Here is a 21,501-nt window from a genome sequence, read left to right as displayed (position 1 = left end):
ATAAACGCAGAGTGACCCTCCAATCCAACAACACACCGGCAGAATAAAAGCTAACCTACAACCTCATTCCTCACCCCCTCCTAACCCATACCCATCCACCTAACCCCTCAACACAGACTCCACAGCGACCCTGACCCCTAGACCGCTGACCTGGGAGTTGACGTCCATGCCGGCCTCCAGCAAGGTGTGCACGGTTGAGTGGTGCCCGTTGCGGGCGGCCAGGTGCAGGGGCGTGTGGCGCCTTGTCCCGTGGCTGCTCATCAGGTTGGGGTGGGCGGTCACCAACATACAGACCACCTGGGAAGAGGGGGAGGGGAGGAGAGGGGAGGAGAGGAGAGAGAGGGGGGAGGGGAGGAGAGAGAGGGGGGAGGGGAGGAGAGGGGAGGAGGGGAGGAGAGGGGAGGGGAGGGGAGGAGAGGGGAGGGGAGGAGAGAGAGGGTGGAGGGGAGGAGAGGGGGGTTCAAGCCCAGAGGACATGAGTTCCAAGATCTAAATGTGTAGTTATTTGAGTCCCATGTCGGCTACAGTCCCATGTCGGCTACTACAGTATTACATACAACAAGACCCTCAGGACCACAAGCCGCGTCACTCCATGGTATGTGGACACCCGCTTGTCGAAAATCTCATTCCAAAATCATGGGCATTAATATGGAGGTTTTCAACTAGATGTTGGAACATTGCTGCGGGGACTTGCTTCCATTCAGCCACAAGAGCATTAGTGAGGTTGGACTCTGATATTGGGCGATTAGGCCTGGCTCGCAGTTGGCATTCCAATTCATCCCAAAGGTGTTCGATGTGGTTGGAGTCAGGGCTCTGTGCAGGCCGGTCAAGTTCTTCCACACCAACCTCGACAAACCATTTCTGTATGGACCTCACTTTGTGCACGGGGGCATTGTCATACTGAAACAGGAAAGGGCCTTCCCCAAACTGTTGCCACAAAGTTGGAAACAGAATCGTCTAGAATGTCATTGTATGCTGTAGTAGGCCTAGCCCGAACCATGAAAAACAGCCACAGACCATTATTCCTCCTCCACCAAACTTTACAGTTGGCACTATGCATTGGGGCAGGTAGTGTTCTCCTGGCATCCGCCAAACCCAGATTAATCTGTCGGACTATCAGATGGTGAAGCGTGATTCATCACTCCAGAGAAGGCATTTCCACTGCTCCAGAGTCCAATGCCGGTGAGCTTTACACCACTCCAGGCGACGCTTGGCATTGCACATGGTGATCTTAGGCTTGTGTGCGGCTGCTTGGCCATGGAAACCCATTTCGTGAAGCTCCCGATGAACAGTTCTTGTGCTGACGTTGTTTTCAAAGGTATTTTGTGTAGTGAGTGTTGCAACCAAGGACATACGATTTTTATGCGCTATACGCTTCAGCACTCGGCGGTCCCGTTCTGTGAGCTTGTGTGGCCTACCACTTCGCGGCTGAGCCGTTGTTGCTATTAGACATTTCCACTTCACAATAACAGCACTTACAGTTGACCGGGGCAGCTCTAGCAGGGCAGAAATCTGACAAACTGACTTGTTGGAAAGGTTGCACCCTATGACGGTGCCACGTTGAGTCCCTGAGCTCTTCAGTAAGGCCATTCTACTGCCAATGTTTTTCTATGGAGATTGCATGGCTGTGTGCTTGATTTTTTACACCTGTCAGCAATGGGAAAACTCTGTAGAACGAAGAAACCTAGAGCGGAACGTTACTCAAAGGGGTGGTCCATCCTCACCTGAAGTCGTCCGTAGAGTGCGGCCAGGTCCAGGGGGGTCTCGTTGCGGCTGTTCCTCATGGTGGGGTCTGTCAGCTCCTGCAGTAGGATGGACACCACCTCAGAGTGGCCGTACTGGGCCGCACAGTGCAGCGCTGTCTCACTCTCATGGTTCTGTATACAGGGGGGAGCAACTGTCTTAGCTTTACAATATGGATACATCTATTATGTTGACCTCATTGTCTGTGAGTCCTTGCATGCATAGCTCCATCTACTGTGTGGGACAAACTCTACTGTCACACATACAGTTTACTAGAGGACTCCTGAATCTCCAGGGCAGTGTTCTTCTCTTCAACCCAATTAACCTGTCCTAGAGCTGCCCACAGTAGCCTTCTATCACCCCCTGTTGTCTGTCTATGGCAGGGATGGGCAACTGGCGGCCCCCCTTTTGTTAGTCACTCTCACTCAGATATCATATTGGCAAAATGTAGAATTGCAGGAAATAAGAGGGGGGCTGCTAAAATGTTTTGCTCTCCAGGTGGTGGAGGGGGGACCATTGCCCATCCCTGGTCTATGGTCAGTACCACACAACCTCCTTGTCAGGTCACATGGTCAGGATAATATCAGGGCACTCTGTAGAATACTTTCACAATATGGTAAAAAGGCCAGCCAGTCTATCAAAAGACATGGTGACATAATTGCCATATTGCTTCACAAATTGCTTCTACCTTTCATTAGTGTCTATAGGCAATGGGGTTGATTTAGGTTTCTGCATTAGGATCTCAGGCTCAGTGGAACACGGTAGTGGTACAGTATTGACTGCAATAGAGCACAGCCATACAGGGTAGTACAGGACACAGCCATACAGGGTAGAGGACACAGCCATACAGGTTAGTACAGAGCACAGCCATACAGGGTAGTACAGAGCACAGCCATACAGGGTAGTACAGGACACAGCCATACAGGGTAGTACAGAGCACAGCCATACAGGGTAGAGGACACAGCCATACAGGTTAGTACAGAGCACAGCCATACAGGGTAGTACAGAGCACAGCCATACAGGGTAGTACAGGACACAGCCATACAGGGTAGTACAGAGCACAGCAGGAGAGCATTACAGAGAGGGATGACTGGTTCCACAAGCATGCTGTTTATACTGTATACTACACACTTGCAAACACACACACCACATATACACACCACATATATACACACACATACACACTCTCTCTCTCTGTTTCTCCCTCTCACAGACAAACACACTCAGACACTCAGACACACAGGCACAGACACATCAGGGTTCTTTGTGGACACAAGATGGAATGGAAAATTATGTGCTGGTTGAATTAAGAGAGGAAACATCCTTTTCCTCCTAATTCAGTGTGTGTGTTTGTGGTGTGTGTGTGGTGTGTGTTTGTAGTGTGTGGTGTGTGTGGTGTGTGTGTGTGTGTGTGTGTGTGTGTGAATCCCTAACTTTAATACAATCCAGCATTGGGAGAAGAGAAAGAAGGGGGGGGGGGGGGGCAGGCTAATCTAACTAACTCTACTCTGGCTCACTGGAGCTGGGCATGGGAACACAGTACATTCACACACACACACACAGGCACGCATGAACATAGGTACACACACACAGGCACGTATGAACGTAGGTACACACACACACACGGGCACGTATGAACGTACGCACACACAGACTATTCCGGACCCCCCTTTTCACCGCTATTACTTTCTTTCCCCCTGGCTCTGAAACAGCATCCACTCCTGAAATACACACACCTCTCCTCCCACTTTTCTGTCTATCACTACATGCCTGCTCTCTCTTCCCTCGAGAGCGGCGGCACTCCCCTCTTCCTCTTCTCCCCCCCATCCCCCTTTCATTTACTCCTCTCTTCAGTACAGTGGAGGGAAGGGGAGAGAGAGAGAGAGAGAGAGAGAGAGAGAGAGAGAGAGAGAGAGAGAGAGAGAGAGAGGTGATGGAAAAAGGGTAAAAGACACAAACCCACACAGTAAATACATACTCACCGACGCAGGGGGCAAAAACACTACAGCGTGCTACAGCGCTGTGCCTGACGGGTCAATCAAATCGCTCCGTTCCCCCTTCTATCCCCCCTCCCTCCTCCCTTGCTATAGTGGAATCTTCCAGAACAGAACTGTGCGCACTGCTGATACAGAGAGGGTGGGATAGAGACAGGGAACCGTCGCTCCATGTTGTCAAAGGAAGCCAATATATTTCCATTAGCTCTGACAGCTTACCAATATCAGCCAGCAGACAGAGCATTATTGCTGAATGAGCCATAAGCAACAGCCACCTGCTGCTAAAAACACACCAATACCTGGCTGTCATAATGTTTGTGTTGAGTCTTTTGGTACACGGATGTTATACATGATGATTGTTCATAAAATGCTCAAAACTAGCGATGTGTTTTGTGGAACGCCTCACGACTAGCGATGAATCTTATAATGAATGTATGGGATACAGCATGCTTTTATAGCGCTTATCGATTATATACTGTACAGACAATGATCAGAAACAGTTTTGTTTGTTCGTTTTCAGTGCAGCCTGTTCTCACACAGAAACATACACATGTACAGGCATACAGACACACACACACACACTAAACACACAGAATCCCCCCCCCCCCCCCCCCCCCCCCCCACCCCCGCCCCCCCCCCCCCCCCCCCCACCCCCTCCACTCCACTCTCTCTCTCTCTCTCTCTCTCTCTCTCTCTCTCACACCACTGCTATCCTAGCTAATCTACAAAATGATAAATACACAGCTAGAGGCGTTAAAATAAACAGGTAATTTCAGGCTATCCCTGGGAAGATGAAATCAGAGGGCGGTGGGACAAGTGTGCTTGTTTGAACAGCCACTGTGTAACCACCGATCTGTCTGAGAGAACCAGGCACCGTTTACCCTGCTGCATAGCATTATCGCTAACATTTACATGAACATCCAGGAGGAGCTAGGTAAACAAACTAGGCAACATTTTAAAAGTGTGTGTGTCTGTGTGTGTGTGAGAGAGAGAGAGAGAGAGAGAGAGAGAGAGAGAGAGAGAGAGAGAGAGAGAGAGAGAGAGAGAGAGAGAGGGAAGGGGGGTGGAGAGAAAGCGAAGTGAGATGGAAAAGAGAAATTATGAAGATTAGTTTTAAAAAGACAGCTTTGATAGGCAATAGATTGAGGGAGAGAGAGAGAGAGAGAGAGAGAGAAGAGGGAGAGAGAAAGAGAGGAAGAGGGAGTGAGGAACAAGGGGAAAAAGAGAACAGCAAGACGGAGAGGAAGACAGAGAGAGAAGCTCTCTTGTGGCTAACACTTCACAGCCAATTGACCCATCTCTCACACTCTCTGGCATTAGCACTGGGAGAGAGAGAGATCCTCCACGCACACGGCACTATAGATCTTAGGATGGGCACATCCTCCCTGTTTTCACCTGAGAGGGAACTTTCACACGTTCCCAGTATACCAAAAAGGAATTTGCCAGGAAGCATATGGTTCCATTTACAAAACGCTGTGGCAATGTACAACACCCCCCCCCCCCAGGCAGCTCACACCATTCATGACCTCTGACCTATGTCATGGCTCACAGAGAGGGCAATGTTGCACCTGGTGAAAGGCTGGAAGTGTCGGCATTCTATCCCCCTATAAAGTTACAGCAGCAGGTCTAGTGTACTGATGTGGCATTGTCTCAGCTTATTCATCTACAAGTCTCTCTCTCTCTCTCTCTCTCTCTCTCTCTCTCTCTCTCTCTCTCTCTCTCTCTCTCTCTCTCTCTCTCTCTCTCTCTCTCTCTCTCTCTCTCTCTCTCTCTCTCTCTCTCTCTCTCTCTCTCTCTCTCTCTCTCTCTCTTCTCTCTCTCTCTCTCTCTCTCTCTCTCTCTCTCTCTCTCTCTCTCTCTCTCTCTCTCTCTCTCTCTCTCTCTCTCTCTCTCTCTCTCTCTCTCTCTCTCTCTCTCTCTCTCTCTCTCTCTCTCTCTCTCTCTCTCTCTCTCTCTCTCTCTCTCTCTCTCTCTCTGAGGATATTTTTTGCAGAATCATGCAGAGTCTCAATTTGGTGTTTGTCCCATTTTGTGCATTCTTGGTTGGTGAGCGGACCCCAGACCTCACAACCATAAAGGGCAATGGGTTCTATAACTGATTCAAGTATTTTTAGCCAGATCCTAATTGGTATGTTGAATTTTATGTTCCTTTTGATGGCATAGAAGGCCCTTCTTGCCTTGTCTATCAGATCATTCACAGCTTTGTGGAAGTTACCTGTGGCGCTGATGTTTAGGCCGAGGTATGTATAGTTTTTTGTGTGCTCTAGGGCAACGGTGTGTTAGATGGAATTTATATTCGTGGTCCTGGCAAGTGGCCCTTTTTTGGAACACCATTATTTTTGTCTTACTGAGATTTACTGTCAGGGCCCAGGTCTGACAGAATCTGTGCAGAAGATCTAGGTGCTGCTGTAGGCTCTCCTTGGTTGGGGACAGAAGCACCAGATCATCAGCAAACAGTAGACATTTGACTTCAGATTCTAGTAAAGTGAGGCCGGGTGCTGCAGACTGTTCTAGTGCCCTTGCCAATTCGTTGATATATATGTTGAAGAGGGTGGGGCTTAAGCTGCATCCCTGTCTCACCCTCCCGGCCCTGTGGAAAGAAATGTGTGTGTTTTTGCCCATTTTAACCGCACACTTGTTGTTTGTGTACATGGATTTTATAATGTCGTATGTTTTCCCCCCAACACCACTTTCCATCAATTTGTATAGCAGGCCCTCATGCCAAATTGAGTCAAAAGCTTTTTTTTAAATCAACAAGGCATGAGAAGACTTTGCGTTTGTTTTGGTTTGTTTGTTTGTCAATTAGGGTGTGCAGCGTGAATACGTGGTCTGTCCTATGGTAATTTGGTAAAAAGCCAATTTGATATTGTGACTCATTTCAGGAAACTGTCGCGGGTCGCAACTTCACAGGAAAGCCATTTGAACGTAAACTTTTTTTTAAAATCGAAATGGCTAGTGGGCTGGACATGCCGAGAGAGGAGTTCGGATTGGTCTGCCATATACAGTGGGGAGAACAAGTATTTGATACACTGCCGATTTTGCAGGTTTTCCTACTTACAAAGCATGTACGAGGTCTGTAATTTTTATCATAGGTACACTTCAACTGTGAGAGACGGATCTAAACAAAAACAAAAATCCAGAAAATCACATTGTATGATTTTTAAGTAATAATTTGCATTTTATTGCATGACATAAGTATTTGATACATCAGAAAAAGCAGAACTTAATATTTGGTACAGAAACCTTTGTTTGCAATTACAGAGATCATATGTTTCCTGTAGGTCTTGACCAGGTTTGCACACACTGCAGCAGTGATTTTGGCCCACTCCTCCATACAGACCTTCTCCAGATCCTTCAGGTTTCGGGCTGTCGCTGGGCAATACGGACTTTCAGCTCCCTCAAAGATTTTCTATTGGGTTCAGGTCTGGAGACTGGCTAGGCCACTCCAGGACCTTGATATGCTTCTTACGGAGCCACTCCTTAGTTGCCCTGGCTGTGTGTTTTGGGTCGTTGTCAAGCTGGAAGATCCAGCCACGACCCATCTTCAATGCTCTTACTGAGGGAAGGAGGTTGTTGGCCAAGATCTTGATTGAGTGTGTGGACAGGTGTCTTTTATACAGGTAACGAGTTCAAACGGGTGCAGTTAATACAGGTAATGAGTGGAGAAAAGGAGGGCTTCTTAAAGAAAAACTAACAGGTCTGTGAGAGCCAGAATTCTTACTGGTTGGTAGGTGATCAAATACTTATGTCATGCAATAAAATGCAAATTAATTACTTAAAAATCATACAATGTGATTATCTGGATTTTTGTTTTAGATTCCGTCTCTCACAGTTGAAGTGTACCTATGATAAAAATTACAGACCTCTACATGCTTTGTAAGTAGGAAAACCTGAAAAATCGTCAGTGTATCAAATACTTGTTCTCCCCACTGTAGCACACTTCTGTCTATTTGAGCTGGTCAGTATGTGTAGGTTATACTGTCGAACACAGCTTTTTTTTATGTATCGTGTAGTGGAGCTGCATAAGTATTGCTCTCCACTTTCTGGAGGATCGAGTTTTGAAATCAGTGGAATTAGAGTATGATAGCTAAAGAGGTGGAGAAAAGACCTGTCTCCGGGTTACATCTTCAAACTAAGGGCAACCATGGCATCCGTGACAGGGAGACTTGTTCATCATGCATGATGTATACGGGTAAAATAGTCTCGCTAGCTACATTTTCAGATATTACACGTTTCTAATTTTGACAGAAAGTGGTTTCATTTCAAGTTAAAGTGTACTGTTAGCTAGCTAGCTAACGTTAGCTGGCTGGCTCGCTAGCTAACGTTACATGTACGATCTTATTATTCGTATCCCAGAGCCATTTGCTTGCTAACATTGAACCTGGTTGGTTAGCTACCTGCAGATTCATGCAGGGTACTAACGTACTGAGTTGGGATTATGGTTAATTGTTTAGCTAGCTGGCTCGCTAGCTAACGTTACGTGTATGATCTTTTTATTAGTTTTTGCTTGGCTTGTTAGAGCCTAATGTTAGCTAGCTAACATTGAACCTGGTTAGTTAGCTACCTGCAGATTCATGCAGGGTAGTAATGTCATGAGTTGTGATTATGGTTCATTGTTTACGTAGCTAGCTAGCTACATGTCTTAACAAAAGACTCTACTATGCAAGTAACCATTTTGGGTGCGTTCGTCAATTCAGTCAGAGTATGCCAGAGCGCAGAATAACTGATGAATTTACGAACGCACAACACCCGTTGAATAAATGTCGCCAAAAAAGCATAATTAAATTGTTGCCAGCAGCACAGTTAGTCACCAACGCTCTGGATAACATAAAAACAGCCTATCCATCTCTGCTAGAGTGAGTAAAATGGCTGTTTTCATGTTATCCAGAGGTAAACAATGAACCATAATCCCAATTTTGTGTCTGGATGTAGCTAGCAAGCTAGCCAATGTTAGCCAGTTAGCTTGGGTGCTTGACTGCTGTTGTGAGGTCAGAACGCTCGGATCAACCCTACTCATCGGCCAGAGCATCAAGTGTGCGGTCTGAACGCTCCGAGAGTGAAACGAGATGGGTGGGGCTAAAGCTTAAGAGGGTGTGAATGATGCTGAATGGGTGAAGACAAAAAAGAGCTCTTCAGTAGGTACCAAAACATTCAAAGGCCATTTTCTCAAAAGTAAGATCAACTTTCAAAGCAGAATTCCTTTCCCATTGTTCCCTTAAATGCAGTGTATGATATACCATTTTGTAGCTCTGTGTCTCTGCTTTAATCCAATGTAAAAAACACAACTTCAAATTTTGCTACATAAGACCGAATCAAGGCGGTCGGTCATATTTGCTCAGTACATTGTTTTCGCTGAGGAAATGTACGAGTCTGTTGTTAATGATAATGCAGAGGATTTTCCCAAGGTTGCTGTTGACGCATATCCCACGGTAGTTATTTGGGTCAAATTGGAATTTGTGGTCTGTATATTTTTATCATTTCATTTAGGATACCATCAACCCCACAGGCCTTTTTGGGTTGGAGGGTTTGTATTTTGTCCTGTAGTTCATTCAATGTAATTGGAGAATCCAGTGGGTTCTGTTAGTCTAATAGTTGATTGTAAGATTTTTATTTGATCACGTATATGTTTTTGCTGTTTGTTCTTTGTTATAGGGCCAAAAAGATTGGAGAAGTGGTTTATCCATACATTTCCGTTTTGGATACATAACTCTTTGTGTTGTTGTTTGTTTAGAGTTTTCCAATTTTCCCAGAAGTGGTTAGATTCTATGAATTCTTCAATTACATTGAGCTGATTTCTGACGTGCTGTTCCTTCTTTTTCCATAGTGTATTTCTGTATTGTTTTAGTGATTCACCACAGTGAAGGCATAGGCTCTTCTGGGTCTCTATGATTTTGGTTGGATAGGTTTCTCAATTTCTTTCTTATGTTTTTGCATTCTTCATCAAACTATTTGTCATTGTTGTTAATTTTCTTGATTTGATAGGGAATCTGAGAGGTCAAACATACTGTTTAGGTTTTCTACTGCCAAGTTTACACCTTCACTATTACAGTGATTGAATTTTTGGGTAGATTTCCACACTACTTTCCTTCCCTCTATAGCATTTCTTAATATTACTCTCTATGAGAGTCAGAAGAAAGAGAGGGAGAGAAAGTGAATGGTGTAACCTTTCCGTCCCCCTGCTGTTGGAAAATAAAACATTCCCGTCTGCAGCATAGAGGGACCTAGAGAGGACATGGTTACACACACGTGTGCATGTGGCGTCTGTGTGTTTGTCTGTGTGTGTGTTGCTGAGGTGTATAAGGAGTTGGTCTAGTAGAACAGGGTTTCCCAAACTCGGTCCTAGGTCCCCCTCCCCCTGGGTGAAGGTTGGGTTTTTGCCCTAGCACTACACAGCTGATTCAAATAACCAACTCATCATCAAGTTTTGATTATTTGAATCAGCTGTGTAGTGCTAGAGCAAAAAACTAAATGTGCACCCAGGGGGAGGAGCCAGGACCGAGGTTGAGAACCACTGTGCACCCAGGGGGAGGAACCAGGACCGAGGTTGAGAAACCCTGTGCACCCAGGGGGAGGAACCAGGACCGAGGTTGAGAACCCCTGTGGTAGAAGAGGGGGTTGTTTTCCCACAAGAGACACTTAACATGAATGAGCTTCCATTGATTTTCTGCTAGTAGAGCCATGTCCCAATGCATGCAGAGATTGGTCAATTCAATGGTTACGGCTCACTGACTCATGAACACACACTCACACACGCAGGTATACACAGACACCTGCATATTCACACATAATTTATACGTATACATTACAAAAAATTACTCAAATGAAAGCATTTATGAACTGACCCAACTCTCTCCTGTTAATGTCACGTAAGCATCGCATAAAAAGCTCTGTGTGTGTGCATGAATTTGTGTACGGTGATTGTGTGTGTATGTATGTATGTGTGTGTGTGTTCAGTGTATGTGTGTGTTCAGTGTACCCAGTAATAAACAGTGGGCTCTGCCTGCTTTACAACCATCCGATAACCTCCAATAACCTCCCATAACCTCCCATAACCTCCCACTAATAGAACTGACACACCTTCTAGCCTGTTTACTATCTATCTCTCTCTACCTCCATCCTTCAGTCTCCCTCTCTCGTCTCTCTATCACGTTCTATCCTCCTCTAACCTCTCTCATTTTATGTCTAGCATGCTTCTTCTTTCTCTCTACCTCCCTCCTCTATTCCTACCTCTACCTCCCTCCTCTCTCATTCGACCTTTTCCTTGCTTCTTCCCTCTTTTACTACCTTCCTCCTCTCCATCTCTACTCTTCTCTCCCTCCCTCTCCCCTTCCTCTCTCTCCCCCTATCTTTCTCCATAGTAAAACCAAACTGCTTCAAAATGTTCCTCCTGCATGCTCCTGATTCCTCCAATAAAACTGTAGTAAACACCAGAATGGCAATCCATTCACACACACACACACTCCCCTCTGACACGAGTAATGGTGTGTGTGGCCACTGTAATATAATTCAGGTGGGGTAATGTGTAGAGAATGGCCCAGCGCTGTTAGTGTTGATGATGAGTGTGTTGTTTAGTGGGCACTATATCTTGGTGACTAGTGTAATATATGCAGGGTGTAGTTTCTGGTTCAGGCAGTGTAGTGCCAAAGTAGCTCCACAAACACAGACACACACAATCTTGAGTAAATAATCTCTCACTTATTTACACAGCCACAGACAAATACAGACACGTATGTGTGAAAACACACTGTCCACACATTTACCCATTCTCATGATTCGCAAAAACAGAGCGGCCATTAGTCGTGACATCATCAATATGCTGCTTAGCTGTTGTGAAAGCAAGCTTGTTTTTGGATGACACAGTACAGTACAGTGGGGAGAACAAGTATTTGATACACTGCCGATTTTGCAGGTTTTCCTACTTACAAAGCATGTAGAGGTCTGTCATTTTTATCATAGGTACACTTCAACTGTGAGAGACGGAATCTAAAACAAAAATCCAGAAAATCACATTGTATGATTTTTAAGTAATTAATGTGCATTTTATTGCATGACATAAGTATTTGATACATCAGAAAAGCAGAACTTAATACTTGGTAAAGAAACCTTTGTTTGCAATTACAGAGATCATACGTTTCCTGTAGGTCTTGACCAGGTTTGCACACACTGCAGCAGGGATTTTGGCCCACTCCTCCATACAGACCTTCTCCAGATCCTTCAGGTTTCGGGGCTGTCGCTGGGCAATACGGACTTTCAGCTCCCTCCAAAGATTTTCTATTGGGTTCAGGTCTGGAGACTGGCTAGGCCACTCCAGGACCTTGAGATGCTTCTTACGGAGCCACTCCTTAGTTGCCCTGGCTGTGTGTTTCGGGTCGTTGTCATGCTGGAAGACCCAGCCACGACCCATCTTCAATGCTCTTTCTGAGGGAAGGAGGTTGATGGCCAAGATCTCGCGATACATGGCCCCATCCATCCTCCCCTCAATACGGTGCAGTCGTCCTGTCCCCTTTGCAGAAAAGCATCCCCAAAGAATGATGTTTCCACCTCCATGCTTCACGGTTGGGATGGTGTTCTTGGGGTTGTACTCATCCTTCTTCTTCCTCCAAACACGGCGAGTGGAGTTTAGACCAAAAAGCTCTATTTGTGTCTCATCAGACCACATGACCTTCTCCCATTCCTCCTTTGGATCATCCAGATGGTCATTGGCAAACTTCAGACGGGCCTGGACATGCGCTGGCTTGAGCAGGGGGACCTTGCGTGTGCTGCAGGATTTTAATCCATGACGGCGTAGTGTGTTACTAATGGTTTTCTTTGAGACTGTGGTCCCAGCTCTCTTCAGGTCATTGACCAGGTCCTGCCGTGTAGTTCTGGGCTGATCCCTCACCTTCCTCATGATCATTGATGCCCCACGAGGTGAGATCTTGCATGGAGCCCCAGACCAAGGGTGATTGACCGTCATCTTGAACTTCTTCAATTTTCTAATAATTGCGCCAACAGTTGTTGCCTTCTCACCAAGCTGCTTGCCTATTGTCCTGTAGCCCATCCCAGCCTTTTGCAGGTCTACAATTTTATCCCTGATGTCCTTACACAGCTCTCTGGTCTTGGCCATTGTGGAGAGGTTGGAGTCTGTTTGATTGAGTGTGTGGACAGGTGTCTTTTATACAGGTAACGAGTTCAAACAGGTGCAGTTAATACAGGTAATGTGTGGAGAACAGGAGGGCTTCTTAAAGAAAAACTAACAGGTCTGTGAGAGCCGGAATTCTTACTGGTTGGTAGGTGATCAAATACTTATGTCATGCAATAAAATGCAAATTAATTACTTTAAAATCATACAATGTGATTTTCTGGACTTTTGTTTTAGATTCCGTCTCTCACATTTGAAGTGTACCTATGATAAAAATTACAGACCTCTACATGCTTTGTAAGTAGGAACACCTGCAAAATTGGCAGTGTGTTTACATTTACATTTTAGTAATTTAGCAGACGCTCTTATCCAGAGCGACTTACAGGAGCAATTAGGGTTAAGTGCCTTGCTCAAGGGCACATAGACAGATTTTTCACCTAGTCGGCTCAGGGATTAGAACCAGCGACCTTTCGGTTACTGGCACAATGCTCTTAACAACTAAGCTACCTGCTGTCCAGTATTAGAGTGTGCTGTGTGTTCCCTCCTCACCTGCTGGTTGACGCGGCAGTGTGAGGGCCCGTGGTGGATGAGGATACGGACGATGTCTACGTCCCCCCGCCAGGCAGCCAGGTGCAAGGGGAAGCAGCCCTTACTGTCAGCCACGTTGGTGGAGGCTTCAAACTGGAGCAACTTCAATACCACGTCCCTGAGAAGGGGGAGGAGGGGGGAGGATGGGGGAGAATTGGGGAAGCGGAAGGGGATAGAGAGAGAGGGGAGAGAGAGGGAGAAGGGGAGGAGATAAAGAAGAAGAGGGAGAGAGAGAAAGAAAGAAAGAAAATGGAAACAGAGCGAGAAGGGGGGAGAGAGAGAAAATCATGAGTACTTTACTTGGCCCGAATCATAATGGCTGCATAACCAAGGCTACCCTGAATGTTTATATGTGGATTAAAATCATTAATAGCATTAGCTGGACTGAAATTAACTCTTCACATTGAAAGAATAGAGTTTGTTGCTTCACCTTTTAGAACGCCACGTTCACATTGTTTGTGCCCCAAATGGCACCCTATTCCCTATATAGTGCACTACTACAGTATATAGGGAATAGGGTGCAATTTAGGATGCATACATTGTCAAAACTCAAGCGTCTTAAAGTTTACAGTTAAATTGGTAGTTCCCTCTTTCTTCCCCCCTCATCTAAACTTCTAAATCCCTTCTCTAAGTGTGTGTTGGTGACCTTGTTTTTCACTTGGAGACTGTACTTTTCGCTCTCTCCCTCCTTCTCTCGCCCTCCTTCGCTCTCCCTCTCTCTCTCTCCCTCTCCTTCTCTCTCCCTCCTTCGCTCTCCCTTTATCTCTCTCTCTCTCCTTCCCTCTCTCCTTCTCTCTCTCCTTCTCTCTCTCCTCCTTCTCGCTCTCCTCTATTGCAGCTTTTCTAAAGATGGAAATCCACATAATTGCCTCCAAAGCACAGTGTTAATCCGACAGTTTGGCTGAGCAGGGCTAGCCGTCAGACTCATCTTAATCCAACAGTGGGAAAAGGGATTTGTGTGTGTGTGCGTGTGCGTGTGTATGAATGTGGAAAGGGGCTGGGGAGTGTGTGTGTGTGTGTGTGTGTGTGTGTGTGTGTGTGTGTGTGTGTGTGTGTGTGTGTGTGTGTGTGTGTGTGTGTGTTAGGGCTGGTCGATATGGCATAAAAATCTCTATTTTTTCCAAATGTATTGGTGATTCACAATATACATCTTGATTTTTTTAAAATGCTTTCTCTAAATAAGCTTTGTTGTACAATTAAAGGTCAATACACTGCATTTCAAACAGTCAGCAATAATCTAATGAATTCAGGGTTTCTGAAATTATACCTTGGCTAAATATACAGTTGAAGTCGGAAGTTTTTTCAACCACTCCACAAATTCCTTGTTAACAAACTATAGTTTTGGCAAGTCGGTTAGGACATTTACTTTGTGCATGACACAAGTAATTTTTCCAACAATTGTTTAGAGAGAGATTATTTCACTTATAATTCACTGTATCACAATTCCAGTGGGTCAGAAGTTTACATACACTAAGTTGACTGTGCCTTTAAACAGCTTGGAAAATTCCAGAAAATGATGTCATGGCTTTAGAAACTTCTGATAGGCTAATTGACATCATTTGAGTCAATTGGAGGTGTACCTGTGGATGTATTTCAAGGCCTTCTTTCAAACTCAGTGCGTCTTTGCTTGACATCATGGGAAAATCAAAAGAAATCAGCCAAGACCTCAGAAAAATAATTGTAGACCTCCACAAGTCTGGTTCATCCTTGGGAACAATTTCCAAACGCCTGAAGGTACCACGTTCATCTGTACAAACAATAGTACGCAAGTATAAACACCATGGGACCACGCAGCCGTCATACCGCTCAGGAAGGAAACGCGTTCTGTCTCCTAGAGATGAACGTACTTTGGTGCGAAAAGTGCAAATCAATCCCAGAACAACAGCAAAGGACCTTGTGAAGATGCTGGAGGAAATAGGTACAAAAGTATCTATATCCACAATAAAATGAGTCCTATATCGACATAACCTGAAAGGCAGCTCAGCAAGGAAGAAGCCACTGCTCCAAAACCGCCATAAAAAAGACAGACTACGGTTTGCAACTGCATATGGGGACAAAGATCGTACTTTTTTGAGAAATGTCATTTGATCTGATGAAACAAAAATAGAACTGTTTGGCCATAATGACCATCGTTATGTTTGGAGGAAAAAGGGGATGGCTTGCAAGCCGAGGAACACCATCCCAACCGTGAAGCACGGGGGTGGCAGCATCAATCTGTGGGGGTGCTTTGCTGCAGGAGGGACTGGTGCACTTCACAAAATAGATGGCATCATGAGGAAGGAAAATTATGTGGATATATTGAAGAAACATCTCAAGACATCAGTCAGGAGGTTAAAGCTTGGTCGCAAATGGGTCTTCAAAATGGACAATGACCCCAAGCATACTTCCAAAGTTGTGGCAAAATGGCTTAAGGACTACAAAGTCAAGGTATTGGAGTGGCCATCACAAAGCCCTGACCTCAATCCTATAGAAAATGTGTCGGCAGAACTGACAAAGCGTGTCTGAGCAAGGAGGCTTACAAACCTGACTCAGTTACACAAGCTCTGTCAGGAGGAATGGGCCAAAATTCACCCAACTTATTGTGGGAAGCTTGTGGAAGGCTACCCGAAACGTTTGACCCAAGTTAAACAATTTAAAGGCAATGCTACCATTACATTTTAGTCATTTAGCAGACGCTCTTATCCAGAGCGACTTACAGTTAAGTGAGTGCATAAATTTTTTTTTATACCAAATACTAATTGAGTATATGTAAACTTCTGACCCACTGGGAATGTGATGAAAGAAATAAAAGCTGAAAAAAATCATTCTCTCTACTATTATTCTGACATTTCACATTCTTAAAATAAAGTGGTGATCCTAACTGACCTAAGACAGGGAATTTGTTACTAGGATTAAATGTCAAGAATTGTGAAAAACTGAGTTTAAATGTATTTGGCTAAGGTGTATGTAAACTTCAGACTTCAACTGTAAGCTCTCCACAACCATAAGATCCACTAATAATGTAATTATTTTATTAAAATAGTTTAACCTGCTTTTTTGCAATAATCACTGATCTGGCTTTCAAGTCTTGGTGTGTGTGTGTGAATGGGAAGGTGCACGGTCACAGCAGAAGAGAAGGAGATGAGACCAAAAAGACAACATGGGAACAAGCAGATCTACAAAATCTACAAAACCTTGGTCTTGCGATACAGGCATTTGGAATATCGAGGAAAAACATATATTTAAATTAATCAAATTAATTTGATATATCGCCCAGCCCTGGTGTGTGTACAGTGGGGAAAAAAAGTATTTAGTCAGCCACCAATTGTGCAAGTTCTCCCACTTAAAAAGATGAGAGAGGCCTGTAATTTTCATCATAGGTACACGTCAACTATGACAGACAAAATGAGAGAAAAAAATCCAGAAAATCACATTGTAGGATTTTTATGAATTTATTTGCAAATCATGGTGGAAAATAAGTATTTGGTCAATTACAAAAGTTTCTCAATACTTTGTTATATACCCTTTGTTGGCAATGACACAGGTCAAACGTTTTCTGTAAGTCTTCACAAGGTTTTCACACACTGCTGCTGGTATTTTGGCCCATTCCTCCATGCAGATCTCCTCTAGAGTAGTGATGTTTTGGGGCTGTCGCTGGGCAACACGGACTTTCAACTCCCTCCAAAGATTTTCTATGGGGTTGAGATCTGGAGACTGGCTAGGCCACTCCAGGACCTTGAAATGCTTCTTACGAAGCCACTCCTTCGTTGCCCGGGCGGTGTGTTTGGGATCATTGTCATGCTGAAAGACCCAGCTACGTTTCATCTTCAATGCCCTTGCTGATGGAAGGAGGTTTTCACTCAAAATCTCACGATACATGGCCCCATTCATTCTTTCCTTTACACGGATCAGTCGTCCTGGTCCCTTTGCAGAAAAACAGCCCCAAAGCATGATGTTTCCACCCCCATGCTTCACAGTAGGTATGGTGTTCTTTGGATGCAACTCAGCATTCTTTGTCCTCCAAACACGACAAGTTGAGTTTTTACCAAAAAGTTATATTTTGGTTTCATCTGACCATATGACATTCTCCCAATCCTCTTCTGGATCATCCAAATGCACTCTAGCAAACTTCAGACGGGCCTGGACATGTACTGGCTTAAGCAGGGGGACACATCTCGCACTGCAGGATTTGAGTCCCTGGCGGCGTAGTGTGTTACTGATGGTAGGCTTTGTTACTTTGGTCCCAGCTCTCTGCAGGTCATTCACTAGGTCCTCCTGTGTGGTTCTGGGATTTTTGCTCACCGTTCTTGTGATCATTTTGACCCCACGGGGTGAGATCTTGCGTGGAGCCCCAGATCGAGGGAGATTATCAGTGGTCTTGTATGTCTTCCATTTCCTAATAATTGCTCCCACAGTTGATTTCTTCAAACCAAGCTGCTTACCTATTGCAGATTCAGTCTTCCCAGCCTGGTGCAGGTCTACAATTTTGTTTCTGGTGTCCTTTGACAGCTCTTTGGTCTTGGCCATAGTGGAGTTTGGAGTGTGACTGTTTGAGGTTGTGGACAGGTGTCTTTTATACTGATAACAAGTTCAAACAGGTGCCATTAATACAGGTAACGAGTGGAGGACAGAGGAGCCTCTTAAAGAAGAAGTTACAGGTCTGTGAGAGCCAGAAATCTTGCTTGTTTGTAGGTGACCAAATACTTATTTTCCACCATAATTTGCAAATAAATTCATTAAAAATTCTACAATGTGATTTTCTGGATTTTTTTTTCTCAATTTGTCTGTCATAGTTGACGTGTACCTATGATGAAAATTACAGGCCTCTCTCATCTTTTTAAGTGGGAGAACTTGCACAATTGGTGGCTGACTAAATACTTTTTTTCCCCACTGTATGTGTTTGTGAGTGTGTGCATGCCTGGTAAAGGCAATCACATTGCATTAAACTCACAAGCATGCAAGCATACAGACACACAATTCTTCACCCCCACCAGCCACTCTCCACGTTCACACACACACACACACTCTTACCTGTGTCCGTTCAGTGATGCGTGGTGGAGGGGTGTGTACCCTGAACTGTCTGCACAGTTTACATTCAAGCCTCTCCACATGCTGTGGACACAAGACAGACAGACAGACTGTAAGCAATCACGCACCAAGACACAGTCTTTATAATTGTATGCTTTCCAATTTAACTTTATTATTTCTCTTCTTCTTTGTGAAGTTTTTTGTAATTGAAATCACACTTAAGTCCACAACAGGCTTTCTATATCGTTGCATCAGATGTGTTGAGCACATGATCATGATAGACACTTAAGTACAAAGAGACAAAATATAGAAACCCTTTTCTTCTAGTCTGATCCCAGATCTGTTTGTGCCTTAGCCACATCACAATTACCATAGGAGTTGGCAAAACAGCACAAACAGATCTGGGACCAGGATACTTTTCTTCTATGTATTTCTATGGGATGTGGGACCTCTACAGGGCTAAGATTAGCATGTAATGTGGACTCGTTTTCCCATGACCTTCGAAGCCACTCTCCCTCTCTCTCTCCGAAAATAAAAGAGAAATTAGTAAATACTTTCGCCAGCTTTGGAATGTACAGCATGAAGAATGTAGTGCCAGATTTGGAACTCTGCAACACAAGGCTACGTTCAACGAGGCACATTTCCAAACTCTTCGACTTGTCGAAATAACAAATGACAAGTCAAATGTGTTCCAGGTTTCAAACTACTGGGTTGTTGAGGTAGAAGTTATGTTGCATTAGGAGGTAAAGTTCCTCAGGAGAAATACAATGTTTTTTACTCCACACACAGGCACACACACACACACACTGTGCGTACAAAAATCAACAGGACAGGCATCTGGTATATGTCCCTAGCATAGGGCATGACAACATCTCTCATAACAACACTACTACCACTCCATCATAGCAGGGGGGAGGGGCTTGGCTTTAGTTTGCACTCACAGAGAGTGATTGACAGCTGACGTGGACAATCATGGGGCAGATATGGATCAAACACACTTCCCTACTGTATTGTACACACACAGAGACATATCAACGCACTGAATACACCAGATGATATAGCTCTCTCTCTCTCACACACACACACACACACACACACACACACACACACACACACTCTCTCTCTAGAAAATAACAGTGCACACACACACACACTCCACATAAACAACTCTCTCAAGCACAGGCCTACTATTCACATACACATCCTTGACACACTCAAAGCTTACAAACACACAAACACACATTTAACCTTCACATAAACACACCTCACACACACTCTTCACATGAACAACACTCTGAGACACACACACACACACACACATTCACTCACACTTCCCTCATGTGTAAACACACTAATTGTATAATAGTGTATGAGTCCTTTAGGTTGGACCAGTGTCACGATCGTCAAAAGGAGCGGACCAATGCGCAGCGTTGCGAGTGAACATGATGACTTTATTATTTAAAGCAACCACGAAGAAAACAACAAATGACGATACGTGAAGTTCAAATACTGATACACACTAACAGCAACACGGAAACAATAACCCACAAAACAAAGGAGAAAACACACAGAATATATATGGCTCCCAATCAGAGATAACGAGCCGACAGCTGACACTCGTTACCTCCGATTGGGAGTCACAGACCAATCACCATAGACACAAACAAAATGAAACTCACCCATCCCCAACACCACCAAATGAAATACACCCAAACACATGAAAATGAACAACCCTGGCTCAATTCTCAAAGTCCATAGAGCCAGAGTGTCACAGTACCCCCCCCTAAAGGTGCGAACTCCGGGCGCACCAACATCAGGACTAGGGGAGGGTCTGGGTGGGCGTCTGTCCATGGTGGCGGCTCTGGCCCCGGTCGTGATCCCCACCCCACCACAGTCACAACCTGCTTCGGTAGCCTCCTCCCAATGACCACCCTCCAACTAACCCCACCTGGACTAAGGGGCAACACCGGACTAAGGGGCAGCATCGGCCTAAGGGGCAGCACCGGGATAAGGGGCAGCACCGGGATAAGGGGCAGCACCGGGCTAAGGGTCAGCACCGGACTAAGGGGCTGCACCGGACTAAGGGGCTGCACCGGACTAAAGGGCAGTACAGGACTAAGGGGCAGCACCGGGCTAAGGGGCGGCACCGGACTCAGGGGCAGCACCGGACTAAGGGGCAGCACCGGGCTAAAGGGCAGCACCGGACTAAGGGGCAGCACCGGACTAAGGGGCAGCACCGGGCTTAGGGGCATCACCTGACTAGATGGCGGATCCTGGCTGGCTGGCTCTGGCGGATCCTGGCGGGACGGCTCTGGCCGATCCTGGCGGGACGGCTCTGGCCGATCCTGGCGGGACGGCTCTGGCGGATCCAGGCTGGACGGCTCTGGCGGATCCTGGCTGGACGGCTCTGGCGGATCCTGGCTGGACGGCTCTGGCGGATCCTGGCTGGACGGCTCTGGCGGATCCTGGCGGGACGGCTCTGGCGGATCCTGGCGGGACGGCTCTGGCGGATCCTGGCGGGACGGCTCTGGCGGATCCTGGCTGGACGGCTCTGGCGGATCCTGGCTGGACGGCTCTGGCGGATCCCGGCTGGACGGCTCTGGCGGATCCCGGCGGGACGGCTCTGGCGGATCCAGGCTGGACGGCTCTGGCGGACCCTGGCTGGACGGCTCTGGCGGACCCTGGCTGGACGGCTCTGGCGGATCCTGGCTAGACGGCTCTGGCGGACCCTGGCTAGACGGCTCTGGCGGACCCTGGCTGGACGGCTCTGGCGGACCCTGGCTGGACGGCTCTGGCGGATCCTGGCTGGACGGCTCTGGCGGATCCTGGCTAGACGGCTCTGGCGGATCCTGGCTGGACGGCTCTGGCGGATCCTGGCTGGACAGCTCTGGCGGATCCTGGCTAGACGGCTCTGGCGGATCCTGGCTGGACGGCTCTGGCGGATCCTGGCTGGCTGACGGATCTGGCTGCTCATGGCTGGCTGACGGATCTGGCTGCTCATGGCTGGCTAACGGATCTGGCTGCTCATGGCTGGCTGACGGATCTGGC

At 46.1% G+C, this 21,501-nt stretch overlaps 1 protein-coding gene across 1 annotated transcript in view; it reads right to left on the bottom strand.

The window, feature by feature from the left end:
• Positions 1 to 21,501, bottom strand: part of LOC311129285 (ankyrin repeat and sterile alpha motif domain-containing protein 1B-like) — a gene marked incomplete at both ends in the record, with an annotated part of 149,202 nt that overhangs the window by 88,470 nt on the left and 39,231 nt on the right. Inside the window, 4 exons of the mRNA XM_084161571.1 lie at positions 151 to 297; positions 1,725 to 1,877; positions 13,408 to 13,564; positions 18,457 to 18,537. Coding sequence (XP_084017697.1) covers positions 151 to 297; positions 1,725 to 1,877; positions 13,408 to 13,564; positions 18,457 to 18,537 — 538 coding nt within the window. The remainder of the gene's footprint in view (positions 1 to 150; positions 298 to 1,724; positions 1,878 to 13,407; positions 13,565 to 18,456; positions 18,538 to 21,501) is intronic.

Source organism: Coregonus lavaretus, assembly GCF_964263955.1.
Source record: "Coregonus lavaretus genome assembly, chromosome: 5".
Taxonomy (NCBI): domain Eukaryota; kingdom Metazoa; phylum Chordata; class Actinopteri; order Salmoniformes; family Salmonidae; genus Coregonus; species Coregonus lavaretus.
Note: the sequence above shows the minus strand (reverse complement) of the source record. Positions and strands in the feature narration are given on the sequence as shown.